Genomic DNA, 27,026 nt, shown 5'->3' on the forward strand with positions numbered 1-27,026 from the left:
GTAAAACAGTATGAGCCTAAAACTGTCAATGTTTGTCAACTAGACAAAGCCTGAAATCCCCCTTTTTCCCCTATCGATGAGGTGATCATAACTGTCTGGCTTGGAGAGGTGCGTGAACAGGTGGGCCAGTGTCCTTGGGACCATGGCACCAGCATAATGAACAGTGTGCTGTCTCAATGGACTTTGAGTATACTATACACCCAATATGTCTGTGAACAAATAGAGGTGTTGATTGAGATATGTTCAATACCTTCTGAACAAGATGTAGTATCAGTCAGTTTTCTGTGAACATCCACCATTCTCCAAGACAATAAGATGGTGTGATTAAGCAGAAGAACAATTGGTCATGAAGAGGTGAACTGTTATTTAGATCAAGTAATTCTCATCAACTGCTTGAAGAAAGTGCTGGAAGAAAATACTGAAGTCCTGAACCTAGCCTCTTTACACATGTTCTGAAAATGGTAGACAAAAAAGGTGCAGTCAATTCTATTACTCCCTTCAAATGAATTCATATTGCCAAGTAATCTGATAATGCCCTGAGAAAATTGTTCAGATTTGAGCTTGCAACCTTTTTTATGCACCTGTTCACTGAAGATGGTATAGGCAACAGCACAAAGTTAGCGTTGTATGCAGTGTTCACTCCTGTACAAGAAGAAGTGGATCTCAGGTTGTCAAATGTGCAGCTTTTGATGGTGGGTTCTTCTAAGAGAGTTGTTTGAAGCATGGCTACATTAGCAATGTTCAAGCCTGTGGGCAAGATCCATGTGCACTATGTGCATTAACCACTTATACTGCCATAGCCTTTTTTCATGGGATTATGAAATGTTGACAATTAGAAACACCTACCATGAAAAACCTGTGTTTCTGCCTTTTTATACAGCCGTAACAAAAATAAGGATCCCACTGAAAGTCAGGGGAAAGAGTCTTTCAAGTGAAGCGTTGATCAGTAGAGGCACTCACCATTGTCCTTTTAAAGAAGTTGCACAATTAAATTCTAAGGCTAAACCCGGCCCTTTTTATTTTTCTGTATTTGTTTTGGTAATTTGAGAATTTTGCCATTGAAACTCCGTACCTTGATAAATACTTGGTGTAAAAATACAATCAACCAGTGCAAACTGTACAAGCTTCCACTCTACAAGGAAGATAGGGGGGAAGAGAGAGACGGGGGGGGAAGAGAGAGAGACGGGGGGGGAAGAGAGAGAGACGGGGGGGGAAGAGAGAGAGAGGGGGGGAAGAGAGAGAGAGGGGGGGAAGAGAGAGAGGGGGGGGAAGAGAGAGAGGGGGGGGAAGAGAGAGAGAGGGGGGGAAGAGAGAGAGAGGGGGGGGAAGAGAGAGAGAGGGGGGGGAAGAGAGAGAGAGGGGGGGGAAGAGAGAGAGAGGGGGGGGAAGAGAGAGAGGGGGGAAGAGAGAGAGGGGGGGAAGAGAGAGAGGGGGGGAAGAGAGAGAGGGGGAACAGAGAGAGGGGGAACAGAGAGAGGGGGGAAGAGAGAGGGGGGAAGAGAGAGGGGGGAAGAGAGAGGGGGGAAGAGAGAGGGGGGAACAGAGAGGGGGGGGAACAGAGAGAGGGGGGGAACAGAGAGAGGGGGGAACAGAGAGAGGGGGGAACAGAGAGAGGGGGGAACAGAGAGAGGGGGGAACAGAGAGAGGGGGGAACAGAGAGGGGGGAACAGAGAGAGGGGGGAACAGAGAGAGAGGGGAACAGAGAGAGGGGGGAACAGAGAGAGGGGGGAACAGAGAGAGGGGGGAACAGAGAGAGGGGGGAACAGAGAGAGGGGGGAACAGAGAGAGGGGGGAACAGAGAGAGGGGGGAACAGAGAGAGGGGGGAACAGAGAGAGGGGGGAACAGAGAGAGGGGGGAACAGAGAGAGGGGGGAACAGAGAGAGGGGGGAACAGAGAGAGGGGGGAACAGAGAGAGGGGGGAACAGAGAGAGGGGGGGAACAGAGAGAGGGGGGGAACAGAGAGAGGGGGGGAACAGAGAGAGGGGGGGAACAGAGAGAGGGGGGGAACAGAGAGAGGGGGGGAACAGAGAGAGGGGGGGAACAGAGAGAGGGGGGAACAGAGAGAGGGGGGGAACAGAGAGAGGGGGGGAACAGAGAGAGGGGGGGAACAGAGAGAGGGGGGGAACAGAGAGAGGGGGGGAACAGAGAGAGGGGGGGAACAGAGAGAGGGGGGGAACAGAGAGAGGGGGGGAACAGAGAGAGGGGGGGAACAGAGAGAGGGGGGAACAGAGAGAGGGGGGAACAGAGAGAGGGGGGGAAGAGAGAGAGGGGGGAAGAGAGAGAGGGGGGAAGAGAGAGAGGGGGGAAGAGAGAGGGGGGAAGAGAGAGGGGGGGGGAAGAGAGAGAGGGGGGAAGAGAGAGAGGGGGGAAGAGAGAGAGGGGGGAAGAGAGAGAGGGGGGAAGAGAGAGAGGGGGGAAGAGAGAGGGGGGAAAGAGAGAGAGGGGGGGAAGAGAGAGAGGGGGGAAGAGAGAGAGGGGGGAAGAGAGAGAGGGGGGAAGAGAGAGAGGGGGGAAGAGAGAGAGGGGGGAAGAGAGAGAGGGGGGAAGAGAGAGAGGGGGGAAGAGAGAGAGGGGGGAAGAGAGAGAGGGGGGAAGAGAGAGGGGGGGGGAAGAGAGAGAGGGGGGAAGAGAGAGAGGGGGGAAGAGAGAGAGGGGGGAAGAGAGAGGGGGGGAAGAGAGAGGGGGGGAAGAGAGAGAGGGGGGAAGAGAGAGAGGGGGGAAGAGAGAGAGGGGGGAAGAGAGAGAGGGGGGAAGAGAGAGAGGGGGGAAGAGAGAGAGGGGGGAAGAGAGAGAGGGGGGAAGAGAGAGAGGGGGGAAGAGAGAGAGGGGGGAAGAGAGAGAGGGGGAAGAGAGAGAGGGGGGAAGAGAGAGAGGGGGGAAGAGAGAGAGGGGGGAAGAGAGAGAGGGGGGGGGAGAGAGAGGGGGGGGAGAGAGAGGGGGGAGAGAGAGAGGGGGAAGAGAGAGAGGGGGGAAGAGAGAGAGGGGGGAAGAGAGAGAGGGGGGAAGAGAGAGGGGGGAAGAGAGAGGGGGGAAGAGAGAGAGGGGGGGAAGAGAGAGAGGGGGGGAAGAGAGAGGGGGGAAGAGAGAGGGGGGGAAGAGATAGAGGGGGGGAAGAGATAGAGGGGGGGAAGAGATAGAGGGGGGGAAGAGATAGAGGGGGGGAAGAGAGAGAGGGGGGAAGAGAGAGAGGGGGGGAAGAGAGAGAGGGGGGGAAGAGAGAGAGGGGGGGAAGAGAGAGAGGGGGGGAAGAGAGAGAGGGGGGGAAGAGAGAGAGGGGGGGAAGAGAGAGAGGGGGGGAAGAGAGAGAGGGGGGGAAGAGAGAGAGGGGGGGAAGAGAGAGAGGGGGGAAGAGAGAGAGGGGGGAAGAGAGAGAGGGGGGAAGAGAGAGAGGGGGGAAGAGAGAGAGGGGGGAAGAGAGAGAGGGGGGAAGAGAGAGAGGGGGGAAGAGAGAGAGGGGGGAAGAGAGAGAGGGGGGAAGAGAGAGAGGGGGGAAGAGAGAGAGGGGGGAAGAGAGAGAGGGGGGAAGAGAGAGAGGGGGGAAGAGAGAGAGGGGGGAAGAGAGAGAGGGGGGAAGAGAGAGAGGGGGGAAGAGAGAGAGGGGGGAAGAGAGAGAGGGGGGAAGAGAGAGAGGGGGTAAGAGAGAGAGGGGGTAAGAGAGAGAGGGGGTAAGAGAGAGAGGGGGGGCAAAGGGTTCTCAAGTTCAAAAACTTGGATTCTAGTCATACGACCTACATGCAACATACTAAAAGTTCATAAAATTCAAACCTTTTTCTAAGGTCCAGTGTGCTTGCTGACTGGACCGTATGAGCAACTCCTTGCCCTCATACTGGCCAAAATTGTGCAAACTTTTAGTTTTAATTCTAGTAACAACTAATTTTAATTTTGTTACTTATGTTCTCATCAGACTCATCTTAATCAAACTCTTCCTTTATAATGTAGGAAAAAATCTACTTTATTACTGTTCTGTTAATTTAAAAATCCATCTGTGATTTCAAGACTCCTATCGACAAGAATTTTCTCTCTAATGAAGACCTAGTATTTCACATGATGTATGGAAAGCATACTCTGTGCAACTATTAACTTTCCAAGTCCTTATGAACCAGCATTCTGGCAACAGGTTTTCTTACAAAGCATTAGCTGCAATAAAGAACTTCAAACAGGTATTTCAAGACTTTAAAATTCTGCTCTCAGAAAATAGTGGTACTAATTTAGAAATTTACAAAAAGAATAATGTTGACAAAGCAAAAATATTGATTATATAATCTTACCACTTCGAAAGACGTTTCTGAATGTTCTGAGGCAACATGCTCTTGCAATGTTGTTTCAGTAAAGCCCATTTTCCCACAATATGGGCACGTGAAAGCCTGCGGCTGCTCTACACTAAGCGCTTCACCACCATAATACAAATCTGAAATTCAAATAATATACTGCTGTAGCAGATACAAGTATCAAACACAACACTATCATTACACTTGGCACAAATATCCTAAAATTTCCAAGATGTTGGATGACAGTTTGCACCTGTTTGAAAGTTAATTACATCAAAATTTTTAAGAAAAATCTGCTAAACATGTATTACTGTATACAAACTACTCTTTTTGTATTAAAAAAGAAATTATAACTGACAATGGTATAAATCAACATTATAGCAACAGACAGACTGCTACTTACCGTAAAGAAGACACGTCAAGTTGCAGACAGGCACAATTAAAAGACACTCGTATTGTTTCTGACTGCAACTTGACATGTCTTCTTTACAGTAAGTAGCAACCTGTCTTTTCCTACATTGTTGACATTCCCACCTGGAGTTCCCAATGGTATAAATCAGTTCTAATAAGATGAGGCAGAGAGACAACCCCATTTATCAACAGCCAAAGGCCTACACGATACTTAAAATTAAACAATAACTTGTACAGTTGCAACAATATTTGCTGAAAAATGAAATGCTGTCCTTCAAAACTGAAAATCACACTGAGAGCCTGTTTAAATTTTCATGTACATTTTACCAAAGGAGACAACAACCAAAGGAATAATATTATTGTCCAAGGTGAACAAGTGAAATAGATATTACACTACAATGATTTAGTGCCTCCGACTTTCATACACGAGGAGACTGGAGGAATTAATGATAAGGTAAAAGAAATTATTTAGATTGTTAAGTGATGTGAAAACTTACTTGTGATTGTGTACCAAAACTAAAAAGTAAGAAAAGAAAAAGAAGAAAAAACAGGAGGTGAACATGGACTGAAGGAAATGTATGAAAGTGGTAGCTGCTTGGTAGAGTGGTAGCACAATTTAGGGATCATCCTATATCAGGGTCAGTGACAGTCATGATGGTGTTTTTGTACTGCTGATAGACTGACGATGCATCTGTTTCACATAGCCAACGGGATGACACTTTTGTGTAGCCAATGAGAGGTGAGATACCAGGCAATGAATTTCTAGTGCCGAAACAGAAATCATTCTCTTCTTCACTTTTGTCACAAATATTTGACTGCTTTTACCCAACTATGTTACAAATTGAGAGGTTGTGGTTGGGGTGGGACATATTAGCACAGCTAAAACTAAATTAATAATACTGATTGTCAAAAATTTATCTGTTACTTTCAAATTTTTTACAATATCAGAAGTTGTGATACACTGACATGACACGTGACAATATTCCTTCAAAATACAACCTCCACTGCTGCTCTCTTATTGGCAGCATAGACCCAAAAGCTGACACACATTCTTCCTTCCTGTTATACACTGCACTCAGCACTGACGCACTGCTGCACAAAACACAGAGGCAAGCCACTGGCCCTGAGCTATACTTTTACCAGAACTGTACGATTTCAGATTGCTTATTATGGTGATATGATTGAGATATTGAAACCAGATTTTAAAGTACACAACACATTTGAAAGTGCAGCTGCCTTTGACCATAATTATTTTTCTGTTGCTTCACATGAAATTGCATTTTAAAACTGAAGAAACTGCAGAAAGGTAAAAAATGCAAGAGCCTGAACCTGGATAAATTCAAGAAATCAATGGCTGTTGAGAGCTTCAAAGAGGACATTAAGCAACAACTGATTGAAACGGATGAAAATTCTATTCCTACATAAAAATCTCTAAATGGGTCAACAACTTCTATCCAGTCACATATTGACCAATCCGGTGTGGCAATGGAAGGTTGCAAAAGGAAAGCGTTAGTCCTAAATTTTGCCTTTAAGAAATTGTTCACACAAGAGGATAGTACAAACATACCATCATCTGACCATTGTACAGACTCCTGTGTGGAGAATATAGTAAAAGGTATCCCTGGCATAGAGAAGCAACTGAAAGAATTGAAAACGAATAAGTCGCCAGGTCAGGATGAAATCCCAATTCAGTTTTACAAAGAGTATTTTATCATGAATCTTTCACACAGTGCTCATTACTAATTAACTGGAGGAAAAAAGCACAGGTGACACCTGCATATAAGAAGGGTAAAAAATAGACCTGTAAAACTACAGACCACTATCCATACCATCAGTTTGCTGCAGGATTGTTGTATATATTCTCAGTTCATATGTAATAAATTTCCTACAGACCAAAAAGCTAATGTCCACAAGTCAGCAGTTTCAGAAAGCATCACTAGTGGAGCTTGTGCAAAACTCAGTTTGCTGTTTTCTCACACGATATCCATAGCATCCACACAACCTGGATAAACTAAAAAAATCAGAGGTTGTAGAGTGTTTCAGAGAGAGCATTGGAGAACGATTGACAAGAACGGGGGAAAGAAATAACGTAGAAGAAGAATAGCTAGCTTTGAGAGATGAAATAATAAAGGCAGCAGAGGATCAAGTAGGTAAAAAGACGAGGGCTAGTAGAAATCCTTGGGTAACAGAAGAAATATTGAATTTAATTGATGAAAGGAGAAAATATAAAAAGGCAGTAAATGAAGCAGGCAAAAAGGAATACAAATGTCTCAAAAATAAGATCAAGAGGGAGTGCAGAATGGCTAAGCAGGGATGGCTAGAGGACAAATGTAAGGATGTAGAGGTGTACATCACTAGGGGTAAGATAGATACTGCTTACAGGAAAATTAGAGACCTTTGGAGAAAAGAGAACCACCTGTATGGATGTCAAAGAGCTCAGATGGAACACCAGTGCCAAGCAAAGAAGGGAAGGCTGAAATGTGAAAGGAGTATATAGAGCGTCTAAACAAGGGTGATTTAGTTGAGGGCAACATATTATGGAAAGACAAGAGGACATAGATGAAGATGAAATGGGAGATATGGTACTGTGTGAAGAGTTTGATACAACACTGAAAGACATAAGTCGAAACAAGGCCCTGGGAGTAGTCAACATTCCATTAGAACTACTGATAGCCTTGGGAGAGCCAGCCCTGACAGAACTCTACCATCTGGTGAGCAAGATGTATGAGAGAAGCGAAATACCCCCAGACTTCAAAAAGAATATAATAATTCCAATACCAAAGAAAGTAGGTGTTGACGGGTGTGAAAAGTACCAAACTATCAGTTTAATAAAGTCACAGCTGCAAAATACTAACACAAATTGTTTACAGATGAATGGAAAAACTGGTAGAAGCTGACCTGGTTGGATTCTGTAGAAATGTTGGAACACGTGGGGGCAATACTGACCCTAAGACTTATCTTTGAAGAGAGATTAAAGAAAGACAAACCTATGTTTCTAGCATTTGTAGACTTAGAGAATACTTCTGACAATGTTAACTGGAATGACATCTTTCAAATTCCGACGGTGGCCGGGGTCAAATACAGGGAGCGAAAGGCTATTTTCAATTTATACAAAAGAGTCAAGGAACACGAAAGGGAAGCACTGGTTGAGAAGGGAGTGAGACAGGGTTGTAGCCTATCTCCGGTGTTATTAAATCTGTATATTGAGCAAGCAGTAAAGGAAACAAAAGAAAAATTAGGAGTAGGAATTAAAATCCATGGAGAAAAAATAACAATTTTTATGTTTGCCAACACTGCAATCTATCAGAGACAGCAAAGGACCTGGAAAAGTAGCAGATGAGTTTTGCTATTTATGGGAGCAAATAACTGATTGTCGAATCAGAGAGGATACAAAATGTAGACTGGCAATGGCAAGGAAAGTATTACTGAAGAAGAGAAATCTGCTAACATCGAGTATAGATTTAAGTGTCAGGAAGTATAGATTTAAGTGTCAGGAAGTCTTTTCTGGAAGTATTTGTATGGAGTGTAGCCATGCATGGAAGTGAAACATGGACAATAAATATTTTTGAGAAGAAGAGAATAGAAACTTTCGAAATGTGGTGCTACAGAAGAATGCTGAAGATTAGAAGGATATATCATGAACTAATGAGGAGATACTGAACAGAATTGGGGAGAAGAGGAATTTGTGGCACAACATGACTAGAAGAAGAGATCAGTTGGTAGGACACGTTATGAGGCATCAAGGGATATTCAATTTAGTGTTGGAGGGAAGTGCAGAGGGTAAAATTCATAGAGGGAGACCAAGGCATGAATGCACTAAACAGATTCAGAAGGGTGTAGGTTGCAGTAGTTACTTGGAGATGAAGAAACTTGCACAGTATAGAGTAGCATGGGATCTGCATCAAACCAGTCTCTGGCTTGAAGACCACAATAACAACATCCTGTGAACCATGGATGAAGGGCAGCAGGCAGATTCTATATTCCTAGATTTCTGAAAAGTGTTTGACATAATGCATCACTGCAGACTGTTAACGAAGATACAAACATACAGTGCAAGTTCCCTGATAGACAAGTTGTTCAAATACTTCTTAAAATAACTATGTAACAAAAGAAAACTTTTTGTTTAAGTGAAGTTTATGCTTGTTTTGGATGAATCAGGTCACAACTAGAATACACTGAATAATCCGAGTTTTATATAATCGTTTATTTGCTTTTCGTGTCCAATTATATGACATTAATTGATTAAAATTATATTAGCTACTAACACTTTATCTATGAGATGAATAAATGGTTCAACCATATGTTGTGTGTTTCAGGTGCACATTATTGATGAATAATGGCATCTTCCCGTTGTTGTAAGCATCGTCCAGACTGTTTTTGTTGTGTGTGTAACATCTTCCCGGGATCAAAAGCACAGAACAAAGAATGCTAACAACTTCTGTTCAGCATACAGGTGATATTTAGGTATCCCTGTGTGAGACCAATGCAAGAACTGGTGACATGTCACATGTTGTTGCAGATCCACTCTCAAGGCCTGGTATAGAGGAGAAAACAAAGAAATGAAATTTGGTGTATCTAGAATTTGGTGAGAACCAACAGGTCACCTCTACAACTGCTATTTCTGTGTTGCTGACTCATCATATGAGAGGCAAGAAAGCCAATGTTTTTGCATATCCATACTAGTCATCATCTCTTAGGCTCATTGCACACATTGAGGAGTTTCCTATTCCTATTCCTATTCCTATTCTTCTTCCTCCTCCTCCTCCTCCTCCTCTAGTACTGTGAAGATAGCAGTAGTGGATCAAATACCGAATTCGATCATTGAGAAGACTTCTCAGAGGATGATGGTGCTATACTTCACTACTTCACACAAAATGAGTTAAATAACTTTATCAGGGATCTGCGACTTACAAAATCCAATGCAGAAATTCTAACATTGGGATTAAAGAAGTGGAATCTACTGGATAAGAGCTACAAGATATCCAATAAGAGGAAACACCATGAAACTTCCTCACAACACATTAAGCTGACAGACAAACTGCAGTTGCCACAATGTGCTATGTCTCTTCAAAGAAATTGTGTTTAACTATGATCCAAAGGGGCAACAACTCAATGAATGATAACTCCTGCAAGAAGCTGAAAGCTCTTCTCCTGCATAATGGAAACAAATATCCCTGAATTCCAATCACTCATTTGACTTGCCTAAAGGAAGATTACACAAGTGTTCAATATCATCTTCAGGTAGTAAAATATGCCAAACATCAGTGGGATGCAGCTGGTGATCTCAGAATGACTGCATTTTTGATGGGATAGCAGGGACACAGGCATACATTTTCAGATTGTTAAATGGCCATTGAGGATGGAATTTGTTGATGGCCAAAAAAACATGGTGGTAACTCTTTGTCAAGCAGGAAAATATGCTAATACCTCCCCTCCATATTAATCTTGGACTCGTCAAACAGTTAGTAAAGGCATTAGATACAACATCAGATGCAATGAAGTATCTTCACAATGTGTTCCCCAATCTATCAGAGGCTAAGATAATGGATGGAATATTTGTGGGGGCCCCAAGTGAAAACATTACTTTGTGATGACACATGCATCAGCAAACTTCTACTAGTTCATAGAAAGGTCAGGAAGAGCTTCCAGCATGTAGTGTATGGTTTCCTAGGGAATCACAGAGTGGACAATTACGAAGATATGGTAGAGGATCTTTTGAAGAATTACAAAGCAATGGGGTGCAGCTTGTCTTTGAAGCTGCATGTACCCCACTCATATATAGATGTTTTCAAGTCTCATACAGGTGCATATTCAGAGGAACAAGGTGGAACGTTCCATCAGGTCTTAAAATTGTTTAAAAGAATGTACCAGGGACAGTATACTGAGAGAATGCTTGGTGATTACATATGGGGACTGATAAGAGGGACAGATGTAACTTACAAGAAGAAACGCAGGTAGGCAACACATTTTTAAGCATTCTGTACATGAAATATAAACATTTTCATGTACCTCAACACTTTTGTCATTACAAAATCAATAGATGCATCATTTTGTAGCAAACAACCTAACGTTTCATAAAAGTGTCATTTTGATTCGATGTGACTCCCATCTGTGATGTGGCAAATATCCCACCAGTAATCAATTTCTTCCTACACTCATTGCAGCAAATCAGGCGTAACTTGTGCAACGGCAGCGTATATTCGATTTTTCATGTCAACTAAACTGTTTGTCACGGGAAGAACATATACACAGTCTTTAATGAAACCATGAGAAATGGTGTCACATCTGGTGAGCAAGATGACCATGCAATTGGCCCTTCACAGCCAATTCACTGACCTGGGAAGCCATTATCAAGGAAGCTTGGAATGCCTGTGGGGAAATGTGGTGCACTTTATTGTCGATAGTAAACCATCCCTTATCAGTCATCTTCATCTTGTTTTTCCATTTTTGTGGGCTAAGCTCTCCCTAATCTGTCTCAGCAAAGTTACTGTGCCAAGGGTAAATTGTAGGCCTACTTGGAGGTTCTTCAGCATATTCGGTGCAAAATTTACACCAAACAGTTGTTACAGAGTTTGTTTCATGAAAGCAAAACACATAGCAAACATATTCCACACTAGTGAAAGTAGCCATTTTAATTGTGCACTATGCTGGCACTCCTGGTGGCGAAATAGGGTACTGATGCACTATGTGAATCAAATTTGAGGTGGTTATGTACTGAAGAGGATTGGAGAGAAGAGAAGTTTGTGGCACAACTTGACTAGAAGAAGCGATCGGTTGGTAGGACATGTTCTGAGGCATCAAGGGATCACCAATTTGGTATTGGAGGGCAGCGTGGAGGGTAAAAATCGTAGAGGGAGACCAAGAGATGAATACACCAAACAGATACAGAAGGATGTAGGTTGCAGTAGGTACTGGAAGATGAAGAAGCTTGCACAGGATAGAGTAGCATGGAGAGCTGTATCAAATCAGTCTCAGGACTGAAGACCACAACAACAACAACAACAACAACAACAACATGTACAAAATGACACATCTACCAATTCTGTAAGTTATCTCAAGTCCTCTTTGATTCATTCTGCATATTTACTGCATTTACATTTTTCTCAAACATTGTATTTAAGAATTTAGTTTTGTTTCATGGGTTTTAATTGTTCCAAATAAATGCATTTTCCTGAAATCAATAAAAATCAATGCCATTTCCCTAAAAATAATTTCCCACATTCAAAACAGAGTTTACATAGTGTTTTGAAACACACTGCATCAGTAACAACAAAAAATTAACTTAAAATAAAATCTTATTACATGGTGTAACAGAACCCAATATGTTTTTCTAGATAGCCAGTGTCCATCAGTATTGTCATTATTGTCCCAGGGAAGTGTGATAGGATAACTTATTTTCTAAATAAATGATCTGGCAGACAGGATGCACAGCACTCTGTGGTTGTTTGCTGGTGATGCTGTGGAGTACAAGAAGGTGTCAAAGTTGACTGACTGTAGAAGGATGACTTAAGACAAAATTTCTAGTTTGTGTGATGAATGGCAACTGCATCTAAAAGTAGAAAAATGTAAGCTAATGCTAATGAGTAGGGAAGATAATCCTCCAATTCTCACATACAGCATCAGTAGTATACTGCTTGACATAGTCATGTCGATTGAATATCTAGCTGTGACGTTGCAGAGCGATATGAAATGGAAACAGCATGTAAGGATTGTAGTGGGGAAGGTGAATGATTGATTTTATAGGGAGAATTTTAGGAAAATGTGGTTCATCTGTAAAGGTGACAGCATATAGAATACTACTGCAACCCATTCTTGAGTACTGCTCAAGTGTTTGGCGTAACCGCCGGGTCAGATTAAAGGAAGACATCCAAACAATTCAGAGGCGGGATGCTAGTTCTGTTACTTGCAAGTTCAATCAACATGCAAGTATTATACAGATGCTTCAGGAACTCAAATGAGGATCGTTGGAGGGAAAGTGACATTCTTTTCGAAGAACAATATCAAAGAAATTTGAAGAACCAACATTTCAGGCTGACAGCAGAACTATACTACTGCTGTGAAATCCATTTCACATAGTGGACACAAATATAAGAGAAATTACAGCTTGTACAGAGGCATACAGACAACTGTTTTCCCTCATTCTATTTGCAAGTGTATAAGGGAATGAAATTACTAGTAGTGGTACAAGGTACCACTCCACCATAACCAATAAGGTGGTTCATAGAGAATGAATGTAGATGTGGATGAAAGGAATATGACACAAAATGAATGAGTAGCTTTGGAAGATGAAATTATGAATGAAACAGTGATAGGGGATTAGCAATCATGATGTCATTATAGCCACTAAGATTATGAAAGTTAATAAATTAGTCAAGAAGGTTAGGAGAGTGTTTCTGCTAGACAGATCAGATAAACAGTTATTAGTATCTCTCTCACACAGTGAATTGGCATCACTCAGTTTCAGCAAGATGGATGTAGAGGAATTATGGGCAAAGTTTAAGCAGATTGTAAATCATGGTCTGGAAAGTTATGTGCCTAGTACTCAGTTCAAAAGGGAGTGCACAAATGACAACAAGCAAAGGTTATTAGAGATTTGGGTGTCTGTGAAAAGATATATGTGCAAAGCATACAACAACTACCACCATCACAGCTCAGAAAAAGATCTTGCAGAGAACCCGAGGAAATTCTGGTGTTATGTAAAATCGCTAAGTGGGTCTAAGGCTTCTATTCAATCCATAGTTGACCAATCTGGTGTGGCAGTTGAAGATAGCAAAACGAAAGCCAAAATTTTAAATTTCACATTAAAGAAACCATTCACACAGAATAATCAGACGATCATACTGTCATTTGACCATAGTAGTAATCATCCCTGGTGTAGAGAAACAGCTGAAAGATTTGAAAGTAAATAAATCATCAGGTCCAGATAGAATCCCAATTTGATTTTACAAAGAGTATTCTATGGCTTCGGCCCCTTGCCTAGCTTGCATTTCTCATGAATCTCTCACCCAGCATGAAGTCCCAAGCAACTGGAAAAATGCACAGGCGACTCCAGTATCTTCTGTTTGCGGCAGAATCCTTGAACATAGTCTTAGTTTGAATATAATAAACTTTCTTGACACTGAGAAGCTTATATCCATGAATCGGCATGACTTTAGAAGACATCGTTCATGCGAAACTCAGGTTGTCCTTTTCTCATGATATGCTGCGAACTATAGAGGAAGGGCATCAGGCAGATCCCATATTTCTATATTTCCAAAATGCATTTGACACGGAGCCCCGTTGCAGGCTGTTAATGAAGGTACGAACATATGGAATAAGTTCGCAGACATGCAAGTGGCTCGAAGACTTCTTAAATAATAGAACCCAGTTTGTTCTCCTCGACAGCGAATGTTCATCACGGTCCAGGGTACCATCGGAGTGCCCTAGGGAACTGTGATAGGACCACTGTTGTTCTCTATATACATAAATTACTTAGCGGACAGGGTGGGCAAGAATCTGCGGCTGTTTGCTGATGATGCTGTGGTGCATGGTAAGGTGGCAAAGTTGAGTGCCTTTAGGAAGACACAAGATGACTTCAACAAAATTTCCAGTTGGTGTGATGAATGGCATCTAGCCCTAAATGTAGAAAAAATGTAACTTAATGTGGATGAGTAGGAAGATCAAACCTACGATGTTTGGATACAGTATTACTACTGTCCTGCTTGACACAGTCAAGTTGTTTAAATATCTGGGCATAATGTTGCAAAAGGATGTGAAATGGAACGAGCATGTGAGAAGTGTGGTAGGGTCAACAAGTGGTTGACTTCAGTTTATTAGGAGAATTTTAGGAAAGAGTGGTTCCCTTGTAAAGGAGACAGCAAATAGGATGCTGGTGTGACCTATTCCCAAGTACTACTCAAGTGTTTGAAATCCGTACCACGTCAGATTGAAGGAAGACATCAAAGCAATTCAGAGGCGGGCTCCAAGATTTGTTACTGTGAGGTGCTTCAGGAACTCAAACGGAAATCCCTGAAGGGGAGGATTTTTTTAAGAAACCAACATACATTGTGCGTAGGGACTATGAAAATAAGATAAGAAATTGGGGCCCATAGAGAGGCATTTAGACAGTTGTTTTCCCTCGCTCTATTTGTGAGTGGAACAGGAAAGGAAATGACTAGTAGTGATACAGGGTACTCTCTGCCACACACTGTATGGAGGCTTGTGGAGTACCAAAGTAGATGTGGATTGTAGATGTAGATGCACAGAGACAGGCTACGAGAGTACAGTACGAGGAGGATACATTTCAGCACACAACTGCACCATTGCTCTAACAGTTACATGGTACCTGCTTTATGTGAACACTGTATCGAATTCTTCAGTTGTTGCTTACATTGTAAAAGTCCAAATAACTTCAGCAGCAATTTGGCCACTACAACAATGGTGCACAACTGGTGGGCTTCTAGGGTAAAGGTAAACACACAAACCATACCAGGGTAACGTGTTTTTCTATATAGCAGGTCAGTCCAGCAACTGTAGGGTCTTTTTTTCCTGACAGCAAGACCGTGGTTTGTGGAATGCATCTGCCTTCATTTGTGTAAGCTCACTGTGTTCATTAACCTTTTTCTACTCCATCATGTACCTGTGAGCAATTTATTGGGATGTTACCACTATCTCAGAGTTTCACATATTTTGACAACAGTCTGAGGTGCAAAGACTTCTTGCTTTTCTCAACTAGTTTTTCTCTCTCAATTTATTTTAATTCGTAATACATCAACTTACTTATATCACCCAAAACCTGGTGAAAATCTTACTCTGGTGGCATGTATGTCAGATGATCTAATGGGCAGCCCATCACCAACGGTACTACACGCTGACCCCCCCCCCCCCCCCCCTCTTCCAGATAAGAAAGTGTTGAAGAAGGGAGGCAGTTGAGTTGGGAATTTAAACCATGACATTGGAATAAAGTGACAAGGATTTTCAAGCACCCCCCCCCCCCCCCCCCCCGATCCCTCCACCAAACAAGACACCAGGAATTTTATATCCCATGTCTACTCCCTGTGTTGCCTTAATTATGGATTTCCCCCACCATCAGGGCATTAACTATCTTTAAGTCAAGTGCCACTGCACATTACTGATGCCTGCTACGTAGGTGAGAAACAATATGAATCATTAATACTTTTTCAGTAATCAACTTTTGCAACAGGGCAAATCATAACAAAACTGAACTATACATGGTGATGAGATAAGACTAAATACAAATTAGCTGTGTTTTTGTGGTCTTCAGTCTGGAAACTACTTTGATATAGCTCTCCATGCAAGTGTCTCCATAACTACCACAACCTACACCCACTTGAACCTGTTTACTGTACTCACATCTTTGTCTCCTTCCACAATTTGTAACCCACACATCCAGCCTCTATTGCCAAACTGAGAATTTTTCGATGCCACTGACCATGTTCTATCAACTTATGCCTGGTTTTGTCAAGTTCTACCATAAAACTCTTCTCTCCAGTTCAATTCATTGCCTTGTTTACCAAGTAAGATTAAAAATTCCATCCAACTATTTTAACATTATGTGACAACGCAAAAAACAATCCACAGGCATCTACAACCGTTCATCACATTTTATATGATTTACTGTAACCAAGACTCCACCACATCTTGCAGTAAAAGTGGTCTTATGGTGTACCATGGTTTTTTGTTGTGTACTGCATTTGGTAACTGTTTGCAAGGTCAATGATGAGAAGTAAACAAGACAAATTAATAGCTTACACAAGAACACAGTACCACCAAGAAAATAGCATTTGAAAAACATTGTCATGATGTCAGGTGCATGAAATTACGTGACAGCATAATGGAATATATTGTGCAGAATACTGTCATATAAAACAGAATATTACATAAAATTTAAATTGTACTCTTAGGTACCTGTTTGACCATCACCTCAAAAATCGAGACATCACAAAAATGCTCCTCAAAGCTTTTGAAACAACCATTGTCTTATGCTACAGATCAGTACATCACCATAGCCAGTTTTTCTACCGTCACATTCATTGGCTTCAATAACTCAAAACCAAACTACAACATTGGACTCCCAAGAAATCCTGTCATATTCCAAGAAACAGAGAGTACAAGAAATAAATACAAGAACCAGTCACCAACACAATAAACCACAATAGTTACATCAATAATCATCAGTCTCAAGCTCTCCATGTGGAAAGCAAAGCACTCAATTTTGTCTCTATCTTCCACCAAAATAAAGTCATTAGAATTAGTGAGTGCCAACACGAATTTGAGGGTGATACAGGAAATGTAAAACATGCACACAAATATTTCACAGTTCTGATGTTCTTTGAAAGTTACTGGTTCTTTCACAAGCTGCAATCACAAATGTTTCTCTCTACTAGCCTCAGTTAAGCTATAAGGAAGTTATACCTCTATGCAGACAAACGAATCACAGGGTAAATTAAATAACTTTAACACCATTAAACAGACTCCTTTTGCTAAACTAATTACAGAAGGTGGCAGTGTTAAAGGATGAAAAAGTGCTATAGCAAGAGCTGGATATATTTATAATTTCAGTAAACAGGGACAGTACTCACCAAAATCTGACCTAGTTAGAATACACTGCATAGGGTGCTCAGTCGTGTGTCTTGTGGTGGTTGCTCCTACTTCATAGCATGCAGCACACAAATCATAATCATAGCATATTAAACACTTGTAACGTCGTCCACGAAAATTTCCTCTCAAGCACGCATCACAGCTAACGCCTGGAAAATACACGGGTTCATTATGCAAGCAGCAATTGTAGCACTCATCCAGTCAACAGTCTAAAACTAAATTGTATGAAGTAACTAAATTTTTACTATGTGCAGCTGCAAATACGGAAGCGTCCGATCCCGCCCATCTGCTTTGACCCGTGACGTCACAGATACGGCGGAAACGACCATAAACAACGATTCCAATATGGTGCATATGAAGTCGTTATGTAAACATTGTGAGGACGAAAATACATCGAAAAACAAACACACACACTTTCCACAAGAAGCCTAATGACACTAACGGGACAAGCGTGGGAAATGGGGTGTTTTGGGTAGGGGGGCAAACTAAATATAAACAAATTTAGACGCCCACCCCCATACGAAACCGCACAAAAAGACGAAAAAACCGACATCACAAAACTTCCCAAATACCACTAAACAGTATCATCTGGAATCGGACACTTCCCTTGACCTATATAGCTCAACAGCAGCTCCCGATCCCATACATTAGGATCAAACACTTCCCTTGGCCTATATAGATCAAAACATCTCCTGATACCAACATACACAGCCACACATCGGGATCGAACACTTCCCTTGACCTGCGCACTTAATTTTATCCGTCATATCCATTCCTGAACAAAAACAACCAATTACTTTTACTAAAATTACCACACGACTTACAGCAAACACTAAATTAACTTTCACACAAAATCGTTAACTCACTGAAACGAATTCCACTACAAACACAGCTGACACACTAACAACTTTGGATAATGAGCAAAAGCAAACTGAACCCATTACACCACACGAACGAAAACCCTGAACATACCACCAGAGAGCACAACAAACCACAACACGACGACATCTACAAACACACCACACTCAAACCAAACTCCGCGCCGTCATGACGTCACACACAACACCCTTACGTCACGGGTCAAAGCCGACGCGTGGGATCGGACGCTTCTGTCGACCCGTGCAGCTCTTTCAACGCGTTCATTTTTTCCCATTAAACATCACAGAAAAAGAACTATACCCACATCCATGATAAAAGGCATCAATTGCAGCTATGCGGTGCTCAATAAAGGAAGCAGCTAAGCAAATACCAGTGCTAGCAGAAAATGTGGCCAACAGGAAAATGAGAGGCAACAACACAGTTCCTGAGTCTCAAACTGTGCTTGCATACAAGTGTCTCTGCTGTCATGAAAGCTAACCCTTAAAGCACATTTTTTGCTACTGTGCTTCTTAAGAGCAATGGACCACATAGCAAAATAAAGTTTTGCTGTTTCTCATTCCTTTCACATCCAACAGTAACACCACAAACACAGCGTAATATATAGGTAAGCGACTGCAGTAGAGTGCCACAACAATCAAAAGTGAGATGAACTCCAGGTGTATCTGACTGGCAAAGCTGCTGCACTCCAATATCTGTGGTGCACTCAGATGCTGCAGATGTTTTGAGATCCATGCTTGTTTATCGCCTAACTGAGGTCAGCTTCTGTTTGTTTTGAAAACAGTATTTTTGGCACAATAACACAAAATTTCAATATGAAATAGTTAGTTTCAGTTGACACCAGCCACCTTCAGATTTTAAGACACATGCTACTGTTCACTCCAACCGCTAAGGAACTGACATTGTCACATCGACATGAAAATGGCTGCTGATGCCCAAAACTGGTAATTTCGTATTGAAATTTTGTATGACTATGCCAGAAAGTAAACTATTTTAAAAAAAGCATTCAAACAAATACTGGAATCTCCAGTATGACTGAAATGTTGTTCTTTGCGAACAGTAGACTTATGTCAGTTTGATAGCAGCACTACTGGTAAACTATCATACTGTAACTGGTTTGACAGTACGCAGATGGCATTTGAAACAATACAGTATTGTAAATAATGAGATGAAACACTCTTTTTCTGTATTTTGAAATGTACTCCCAAATAAGAGTCTGCAATAAATAATCATGTTTCACCCTTTATTATGAGTTTGACATGTCTATGTGGCTGATTTATGCACCACAGTAATTATGTGAAACCATAATTACTGAAACAATCTTATTGCATAAATGCTGCATTTATGCAATGCTAAAAATTGTTCCAAAAGGATGTAGCCAGTGGTATAAATGAGGGAATGCCAACAGTACTCAGGTAAGATATTTTAATTGGCCACTCAAGATCAAGATGATGATGATGATGAAGGTAAAGGGCGCTCAACATCGTGGTCAACAGTGTCCTGATGAAAAGTCAGCATGCCAATCTCACAGGTGGGGACGAAGGCTGTCCTCACATCTGGAGCAGTTGATAATGCATTAAGTCTGCCTCCATTACCTACCAATTTAGGGATGAGGTCTAACAGTTCACAAAAGTTCACCACTCTTAACACTGGAATCTGTATCAGCGAGGATCACATTATAGTCGTCATGTTTATGACATTTGTACTGAAAATTCCTCTTTATCTGTCATACGTTGAAACCAATGCAAAACAGGCCTACAGTAGATGCAAATAACAGAACACCACAAGGAGTATCTATAAGTTAAGTTACTTTCATGTTCCACTTTGCACAATAAATAATCACGAAGTGGAACGAGTCATTTTAAATTCATATTGAAAATTAAGCTATTTGTACTCTAAACGTCACTATATAATTCCCCCCACTCCTGAAATGAAAACAAGATAACAGATTAAGTTAGCAATTCTTACCCACCACCTTTTACATGTTACGAACATAGATTTAATTCTTCTACGGAATAAAAGGAGTTGTCAAGGAGAAACTTTTTCAATTTATTTTCAAATTTTACCTTGCTGTCAGACATTTTATATCACTGGGTAAGTGGTCAAAAATTTTTGTTGCAGCATTGTGTATCCGTTTCTGTGCTAAAGACAACCTTAATGTTGCGTAATGAATGTCATTTTTTCTCCTAGTATTGTAAGCTTCCAAACTACACCAAGCCCACACAAAACAGGAACAGAATCCTTCAGGCTTTCTCAGCTAGGTGTTGTCATGTTGAACAATTGGGTTTCTACCAGTTATTTGTGTCTTTCTTGCACGAAAGATGCGAATAACAAGCAGGATCCTGACTGTTCAACTTGACAAGGACTGAATGACTGACTGCTGAGGATTAGGTGTCATGGGTCTTTATACTCCAACAAAATTAACTCTGTACGACAAAGACCAAGTTCATTAAAAAATTATGTGAACCTTGACTAAGGTTTCTGAGAATATTTCCTTTTCTGCATCTTTTGTATTATTTATCCAAATTGCTTTTACTTCAGAGAGTTTCAAAAGTACCTAGGCCTATTCAGTTTTGTACATGGGTCGTATACAGTTTTTGTTTTGGTAGAAAGTAGGCACAGAATTATTACAAAAAACATTTCCTTTGCAAGGTTATGCTGTTAAAGCCACCACAGCCTTGAAAAAGAAAATTATGGAAAAGAACATACTGCATGAGAGAGTACATCAAGGCAACAAAAAATTATAATACTATATACTACATATTTTAGTTGGGTTTAAAATAACACGTATACTAGTTGATTATGTTTGAAAAGGGCTGAAATAATGTGACCTTTTCTTCACCTTTACTGTACAAACTACATTTTCAGGGTGGTGTGGTGTAACAGAAGCAAGTTCCTGAACATACATTTTAATTTACTTTTGTGTAATAAGTCTGCCAGGTGCAAATAGTGTTAAGCATAACAGTCTTAGTGCACCTTTATTTACATGTACAACTTTTTTTCTTTTCTTTTTTTTGTTTTTTAAGTGAAAATTCTTTCTGGAAAAAAGACTACGCTGAAGACATCCTGTGAATGCAGAACTGTCACCCTAGTATGAGAGCATTTTCATTATCAGCAGGTAACAACAGGAAGGGAAGCTATCATTTCCAGCCACAATATCAATATCTAGCATCAATTGGAGGATTTGGATGTAAACAGTACAGCTGTCAATGGCTGGACAATATTTTTTTTCAATTCTGGAAATGTAACTTTGTACAGAAAATAGCACTGAGTAAGTTATATCTTCAGGTTTCTCCGCATATCTACCACCTTCCAATTACATAATGTAAAAATAAGAAAATATACTATCATTTTACGAACATCAAAATATTTACACAAAAACTGTTTTACCAATTAAAGAGACTGCATGATATACAATATTATATTTTATTAACTTAGTAAACAAACATTTTCCATAGTACAACTAAAACTTTTAAGAGCGCAAAGCCATTAGTAATCCATATTCAAACAGCTCTTACTCGTAATAACAACTTGACAACAGACAGTAATGAAGTGGAATGAACGTCATGTAAACGTAAATATGGGCAAAAAATTACAAAGAAAATTAATGCAGTCCGAGGTGGATCTGTGTAAACTACTGGTTGCGCTATAGAGTTCGGAGAACAGCCACTGAGTGCTCACACTTTGTACAGATCATATAAAACATCATTTATGACATTAACATTTAAATGCACTAGACAGCAGACTGGCATACTGTAGCAGCAATTCGCACGCAATGCAGCTCATATATTCTCACAATCTCGCTCGCAACCAGGATAAACGTTGTCTCCATTATGACGTGTTCAAATTATTAGTGAAAGGGAGGTCATCAAATTTTATCTCAACAAAGAAATTTTCAGATGGGCTGTAACATTTTCAAGATTATTTCTAATAAGTGCCTACGGCAGTTCACACTTCACTACAAATTTACACATCATTCTGCGTGTCAATACGAAAACCTGCAAAGTTACTGTTCGAAGTACGAAACCCCTTAAGAAAGAGACTTTATTCTGGCGAAAAAAATCCCGCAATGTTTATTCGATGTTAAAATACAGTAGCAGATCACGCCGTTATTATAATAAGTCCACAGGAGGAATAAACCCTGTTCTCTGACCTGTGATACAGTATCACTCACCTTCATGTCGGGACATTTCAGAGAGTGCTCGAAGCCCTCCTAATTTTACCTGCCCTTAGTGAATTCCTTGGATTCTACGCTATCGATAATATCTACGTATACAAATATATATTCATCAGCACAGTCCCATCGACGAAAATTTCTCAATATAGCCCCATCTCTAAACCTAACCCTCAACTAGGCCATAATGACGTCACACGAATTTGTGTCCCATCATTCCATACGGAATCACAGAGGAGAAATGGCTGAAAGGGTTGGACGTGTTTTCGTTTACGGAGGAAAAGGCGCTCTTGGCGCGGCTTGTGTTCAACATTTTAAAGCTCAAAAATGGGTAAACACTCACTTTCTTAATTGTATAGCTATGTTTAGAATATGAAGATCATATAGATTCGTGAAGATACTTGCAAGAGATATTTTCTGTGAGGAGCCACTATTGCTGGATGTAGAAAGCGTATCCACATTGCATTCGATAGCTCAAAAAAAAAAAAAAAAAAAAAAAAAATTACTAGGTACATCCAGTTGTTTTCCTAATTAGCGATATAAGACCATGAATAGCCAAGAGCTCTATGGTATGTCGCCGTGAAAACGTCCCTGATCTTTCTGAGCAGGTGTTGCAGCGTCGCATACGGATAGAATTGTGGTTGCCAAATTTATACCATGTAAGACTTCCTGAATTGGAAGCAAAATTTTAGAGATGTATCGAATATCTGCCCATAATGAACGGAAGGTGCCCTATTAACGCTGTCCCATTGATATGCGTGTATATTAGAAAATTGTATGTCAATTTAGGCAATTCGAATTAATCCGCTAAATGTGTTAGTCTACCAAATTCGTGAACTTGGAATTTTACATGTTTCGCGTAATGGTTACGTTAAATTATACGAACGTTTAGTTCAATCACACGATTGCTGAAAACTGATGAGTGTCATTTCATGCGTACTTATCTGTAGCCTACCCATCATTTCACGTCAGATCAGCCAATTTTAGAAATAGTTTCCGTCTGGCTATCTCAAATTTTGTTAAAACTTTTACCATATGCTGTATGCTGCCACCAGCGCCATTAGCTTGAAGACAGACGATGAGAGTATTATCGTGAATAATTAATCACGTTTGACAGCCCTTTTAACACTTAACTTTTGCAGTGCGAAATCTGTAACTTGCTGTTTCTACCCAACTATTGGCTCAATGTTCAAATATAACAAGGATGAGGTCAATGAGGTGACACATGTTCCACAACTGAACAAATGCGTGACCACCCCAGTTTCAACCACTGATATTCCAGCCTAAAACTTTTTTATGTCACAATATTCGGTTATCTATCAAGACAGCTGATATTAGACCACATGATGAATATTAATTTCAAGATTGTTCACTTAGCTTCAAAGGCAAGTAACTTCGTTGAAGTATAAACACACGTTTGATACAGATGGATCCATAAGAATCATTTAATTTTCAATGCCATGTAAATGGGAAAATGGAATTGATCCATGATAGCTTTGCTACTATTAATTTAGAAAAATTGTTAGTAGCTCTGTAGCTATACAGGAATAGTCATAGGTATGTCTCTTCTTACGGGTTCCCCAGCCTGAATTGGGTCACTTTATCAGGTTCCCAAGTCTGTTACAGTGTTTCTAATCAGGTTTTCAAGCCCACTGCTGGGTTGATCAGGTTCTGAAGCCTGAGCTACTCTGTAGTATTGATTTGATTTGAAGTTTTGTTCCATTTTGAGACAGTTTTCACAGGGAACTTGTACTGGCATCCCATCATTGTTGTGGATGGAGCAGGAGTGTTGGCAATAATGTGTTGCTCTGAAACCCAGCAGTAGGCTTTTCTATCTGGCCAACAGAACAAACATCCAGGGCCCTCGGAATGCATGAAGTCTCTTAGCACATTATTCTATTAAAGTGATAAGTCATAGATGTTCCTAATTCACCATTTATTCTCATAAATAAAGGCTACCTATTGTCCAGGTTGGAGATTAAAAATGTTTTCTACAAAGCAGCTTCTGATAGACAGATCAAAGTTAGCTATAAAAGATGCTGTATTGTTTGAAACTTTGCCGATAAAAATTGTTTTTTTTTTTAATCTGTTGTTACAGATTGGTGATTCTCTTGTTCCAAAAAAGGTTTAGCCATTTTCAAACCTTTTCTTTTGAGCCAGTTTTACAGTATCAACTTCAGCCCCTTCAACAAACAGCAACTTGTTTCCATGCATGTTCTCATCACAAAATATGAACAAATGACATATATATCACTGAAGGCTTTTGCTGTTGCACCAATTCCATCACATGGTAATTTACCATGGTATGTCCCAAAGAATTTCTATTCAGTGTTGCTCACAAAATCATTTGCATGATTACATAAGACATTGTTCATGAGATTTTTGTGTTGGATGACAGAACCCACACTAAAAATAATTACTGACCCTGAACATAATTACTTTTGCATTCTAGGAGACCACTCATTGAAAAGCAGAAGCATTGAGTTGTATATAGGCGTACACAGAGAGGAAGAAAACTTGCTAACTTTCGGAGTAATCCTTTCATGAGCTGGAGTAAATACACACACTCGTGAACCTATACCCTGACATGGTGCTGGCTGGATTGACAGTACCTGTAATGCATTTTGGCAGATGGACTGGTTGTTTAGGGTGGTGGGTTACGTTGGGTGGGGCTGATAGGAGGAGGAGGCGGCAGGAAGAGGGATTGGGGGTGGGTGGCTATAAGCTCAGAGGGAGGCAGACTGGCTAGGCAGTTTTCCACACAGAATGTGGCAGGGAGGGATGGCAGGTATGTGGGCTAGGCATGTGATGCACAATTGTCGGAGATGTTTGGGAGCAGCACACACAAATAGCAATGTGGGATATGAATTGGGAGGGGTTGACAGGATGGAGGCAGGGGAGACTGTTGGGTGGAGGGTGCAGGAACAATGAGTTGCCATTGATTGAGGCCAGGAAAATTATGGGAGTGGAGGATCTGTTGTAAGCATAACTCCATCTGTGTAGTGCAGAGAAGCTGCTGCTGGAGGGAAGTATCCAGATGGCCTGGGTTGTGAAGCAGCCATTGAAATTGAACATGTTATGTTCAGCAGGTGCGTGTTGTGCCATAGAGTGGTCCACTATGCTCTTGGCCTTGACCACTCATTCAGGTTGACAGCTGGTCCAATGATTGCAGCAGAGCTTGTGTATGACATGGCTGCTTTCACAGGTGGTTCGGCTACTTATGGGGTAAGATAAGCCTGTGACAGGACCCTCAACCCCTGGTCTGATTCAGGTTCATTGATGATAGATTTTGACTTCACCACTTCTTTCCCATTCACTTCGAGTGGTCCTCTTCTATACAGCATGCCATGTTCTTGGACATAGACCTCCGTCTCTCTGATGACTCCATCCACAACTCTGTCCACATTAAACCTAATAACCACCAACAGTTCCTGCATTTTGATAGCTGCCATCATTTCTGCACCAACATCATGACTCTCCTCCAGTGGAATGTTCACGGCCTTCGGTCCCACAAAGAGGATTTACAGCTGCTTTTAGCATCACAGCAGCCCCTTGTACTCTGCCTCCAGGAAATGAAATTGCGCCCTCATGACCGCTTTGAGCTTTCACATTTCTTGCTGGTTCGTTTTGACCTTCCCCTGAGGTTGGCATTCCATCTCATGGGGGCGTCATGCTGCTCATATGGGATGATATTCATAGTCAACCCATCTCCCTGACTACCCATCTTCAAGCTATTGCAGTTCACATTTTCTTCCCCACCTGACCTTTTCCCTCTGTACCATTTATGTCCCTCCATCATTTGATGTCACCAGGGCAAACATCCTTCAGCTTATTGGGCAGCTATCTTCCCCATTTCTGCTACTCAGCGACTTTAATGCGCATCTTCCCATTTGGGGGTCTCCCAGAACCTGTCAGAGAGGTGCCCCCTTGGCTGATCTTAATCAGCTCAACCTCTTCTGCTTTAATACTGGAGCACCCACTGTCCTTTCCAACTTCCAGCTCACCTATTCCCATTTGGATCTATCTTTCTGCAGTGCCCAGCTTGCCCATCATCTTGAGTGGTCCATTCTTTCTGATGCCCACTCGAGTGACCATTTCCCATGTGCTATCCCATTGCTGACTCCTACCCCACCTGTGTGTACACCGAAATGGCAGCTTACTAAGGCTGACTGGCGGCTTTACTCTTCCCTGGCGACCTTCGAAGAAAAGATTTTCCCAGTTGTGATTACCACATGGAATCTCTCGCAAACATTATCCTTACTGCTGTGGAATGTTCCATTCCTCACACTTCCTCTTTACTAAGCCGTATCCCGCAATTCGCGCACGAAAATGTGCTCTCCGCGTATTTAACCATCATCCTATGATGGCGAACTGCAGTCATTACAAACGGATGCGTGTAAAGTGTCATCGCATTCTTCGGGATACCAAAAAACCTAGCTGGATTTCGTTCTCTAGTTCTTTTATCTGTTTCACCCCTTCCGGAACCAAGATCCATTCACCAAATTCCGGCCTGACAGTAGCAGACGATGTTATCGTGGACATCTGCTGGAGAACTGGTATCCTCCGTACTCTTTTCACAAAAGGGGCTTCCGTGGCCACCTACCCTGTTTCCTTCAGGAATTTTTAAAAGTCCGAGTTTTTAAGGTGCATGTGGGTTCTGCCTTGTCGGACACCTTTATCCAGGAAAATGGTGTGC

General features: G+C 41.4%; 2 protein-coding genes across 3 annotated transcripts in view; one reads left to right on the forward strand and one right to left on the reverse strand.

The window, feature by feature from the left end:
* The window catches only part of LOC126188076 (E3 ubiquitin-protein ligase KCMF1-like), a 95,460-nt gene extending 72,991 nt beyond the window's left edge, over positions 1-22,469 (reverse strand). For both annotated transcript variants that reach the window (XM_049929525.1, XM_049929526.1), the window contains exons 1-3: positions 22,331-22,469; positions 17,262-17,429; positions 4,270-4,409 (exon numbers count right to left, since the gene is read on the reverse strand). In XM_049929525.1, the coding sequence (XP_049785482.1) occupies positions 4,270-4,409; positions 17,262-17,429; positions 22,331-22,346 (324 nt within the window). In that variant the 5' untranslated portion in view covers positions 22,347-22,469. The remainder of the gene's footprint in view (positions 1-4,269; positions 4,410-17,261; positions 17,430-22,330) is intronic.
* Positions 22,470-22,517: 48 nt separating this feature from the next.
* Positions 22,518-27,026, forward strand: part of LOC126188077 (dihydropteridine reductase) — a 59,183-nt gene continuing 54,674 nt past the window's right edge. The window contains exon 1 of the mRNA XM_049929527.1: positions 22,518-22,661. Coding sequence (XP_049785484.1) covers positions 22,518-22,661 — 144 coding nt within the window. The remainder of the gene's footprint in view (positions 22,662-27,026) is intronic.

This window comes from Schistocerca cancellata, chromosome 5 (assembly GCF_023864275.1).
Source record: "Schistocerca cancellata isolate TAMUIC-IGC-003103 chromosome 5, iqSchCanc2.1, whole genome shotgun sequence".
NCBI classification, from domain to species: domain Eukaryota; kingdom Metazoa; phylum Arthropoda; class Insecta; order Orthoptera; family Acrididae; genus Schistocerca; species Schistocerca cancellata.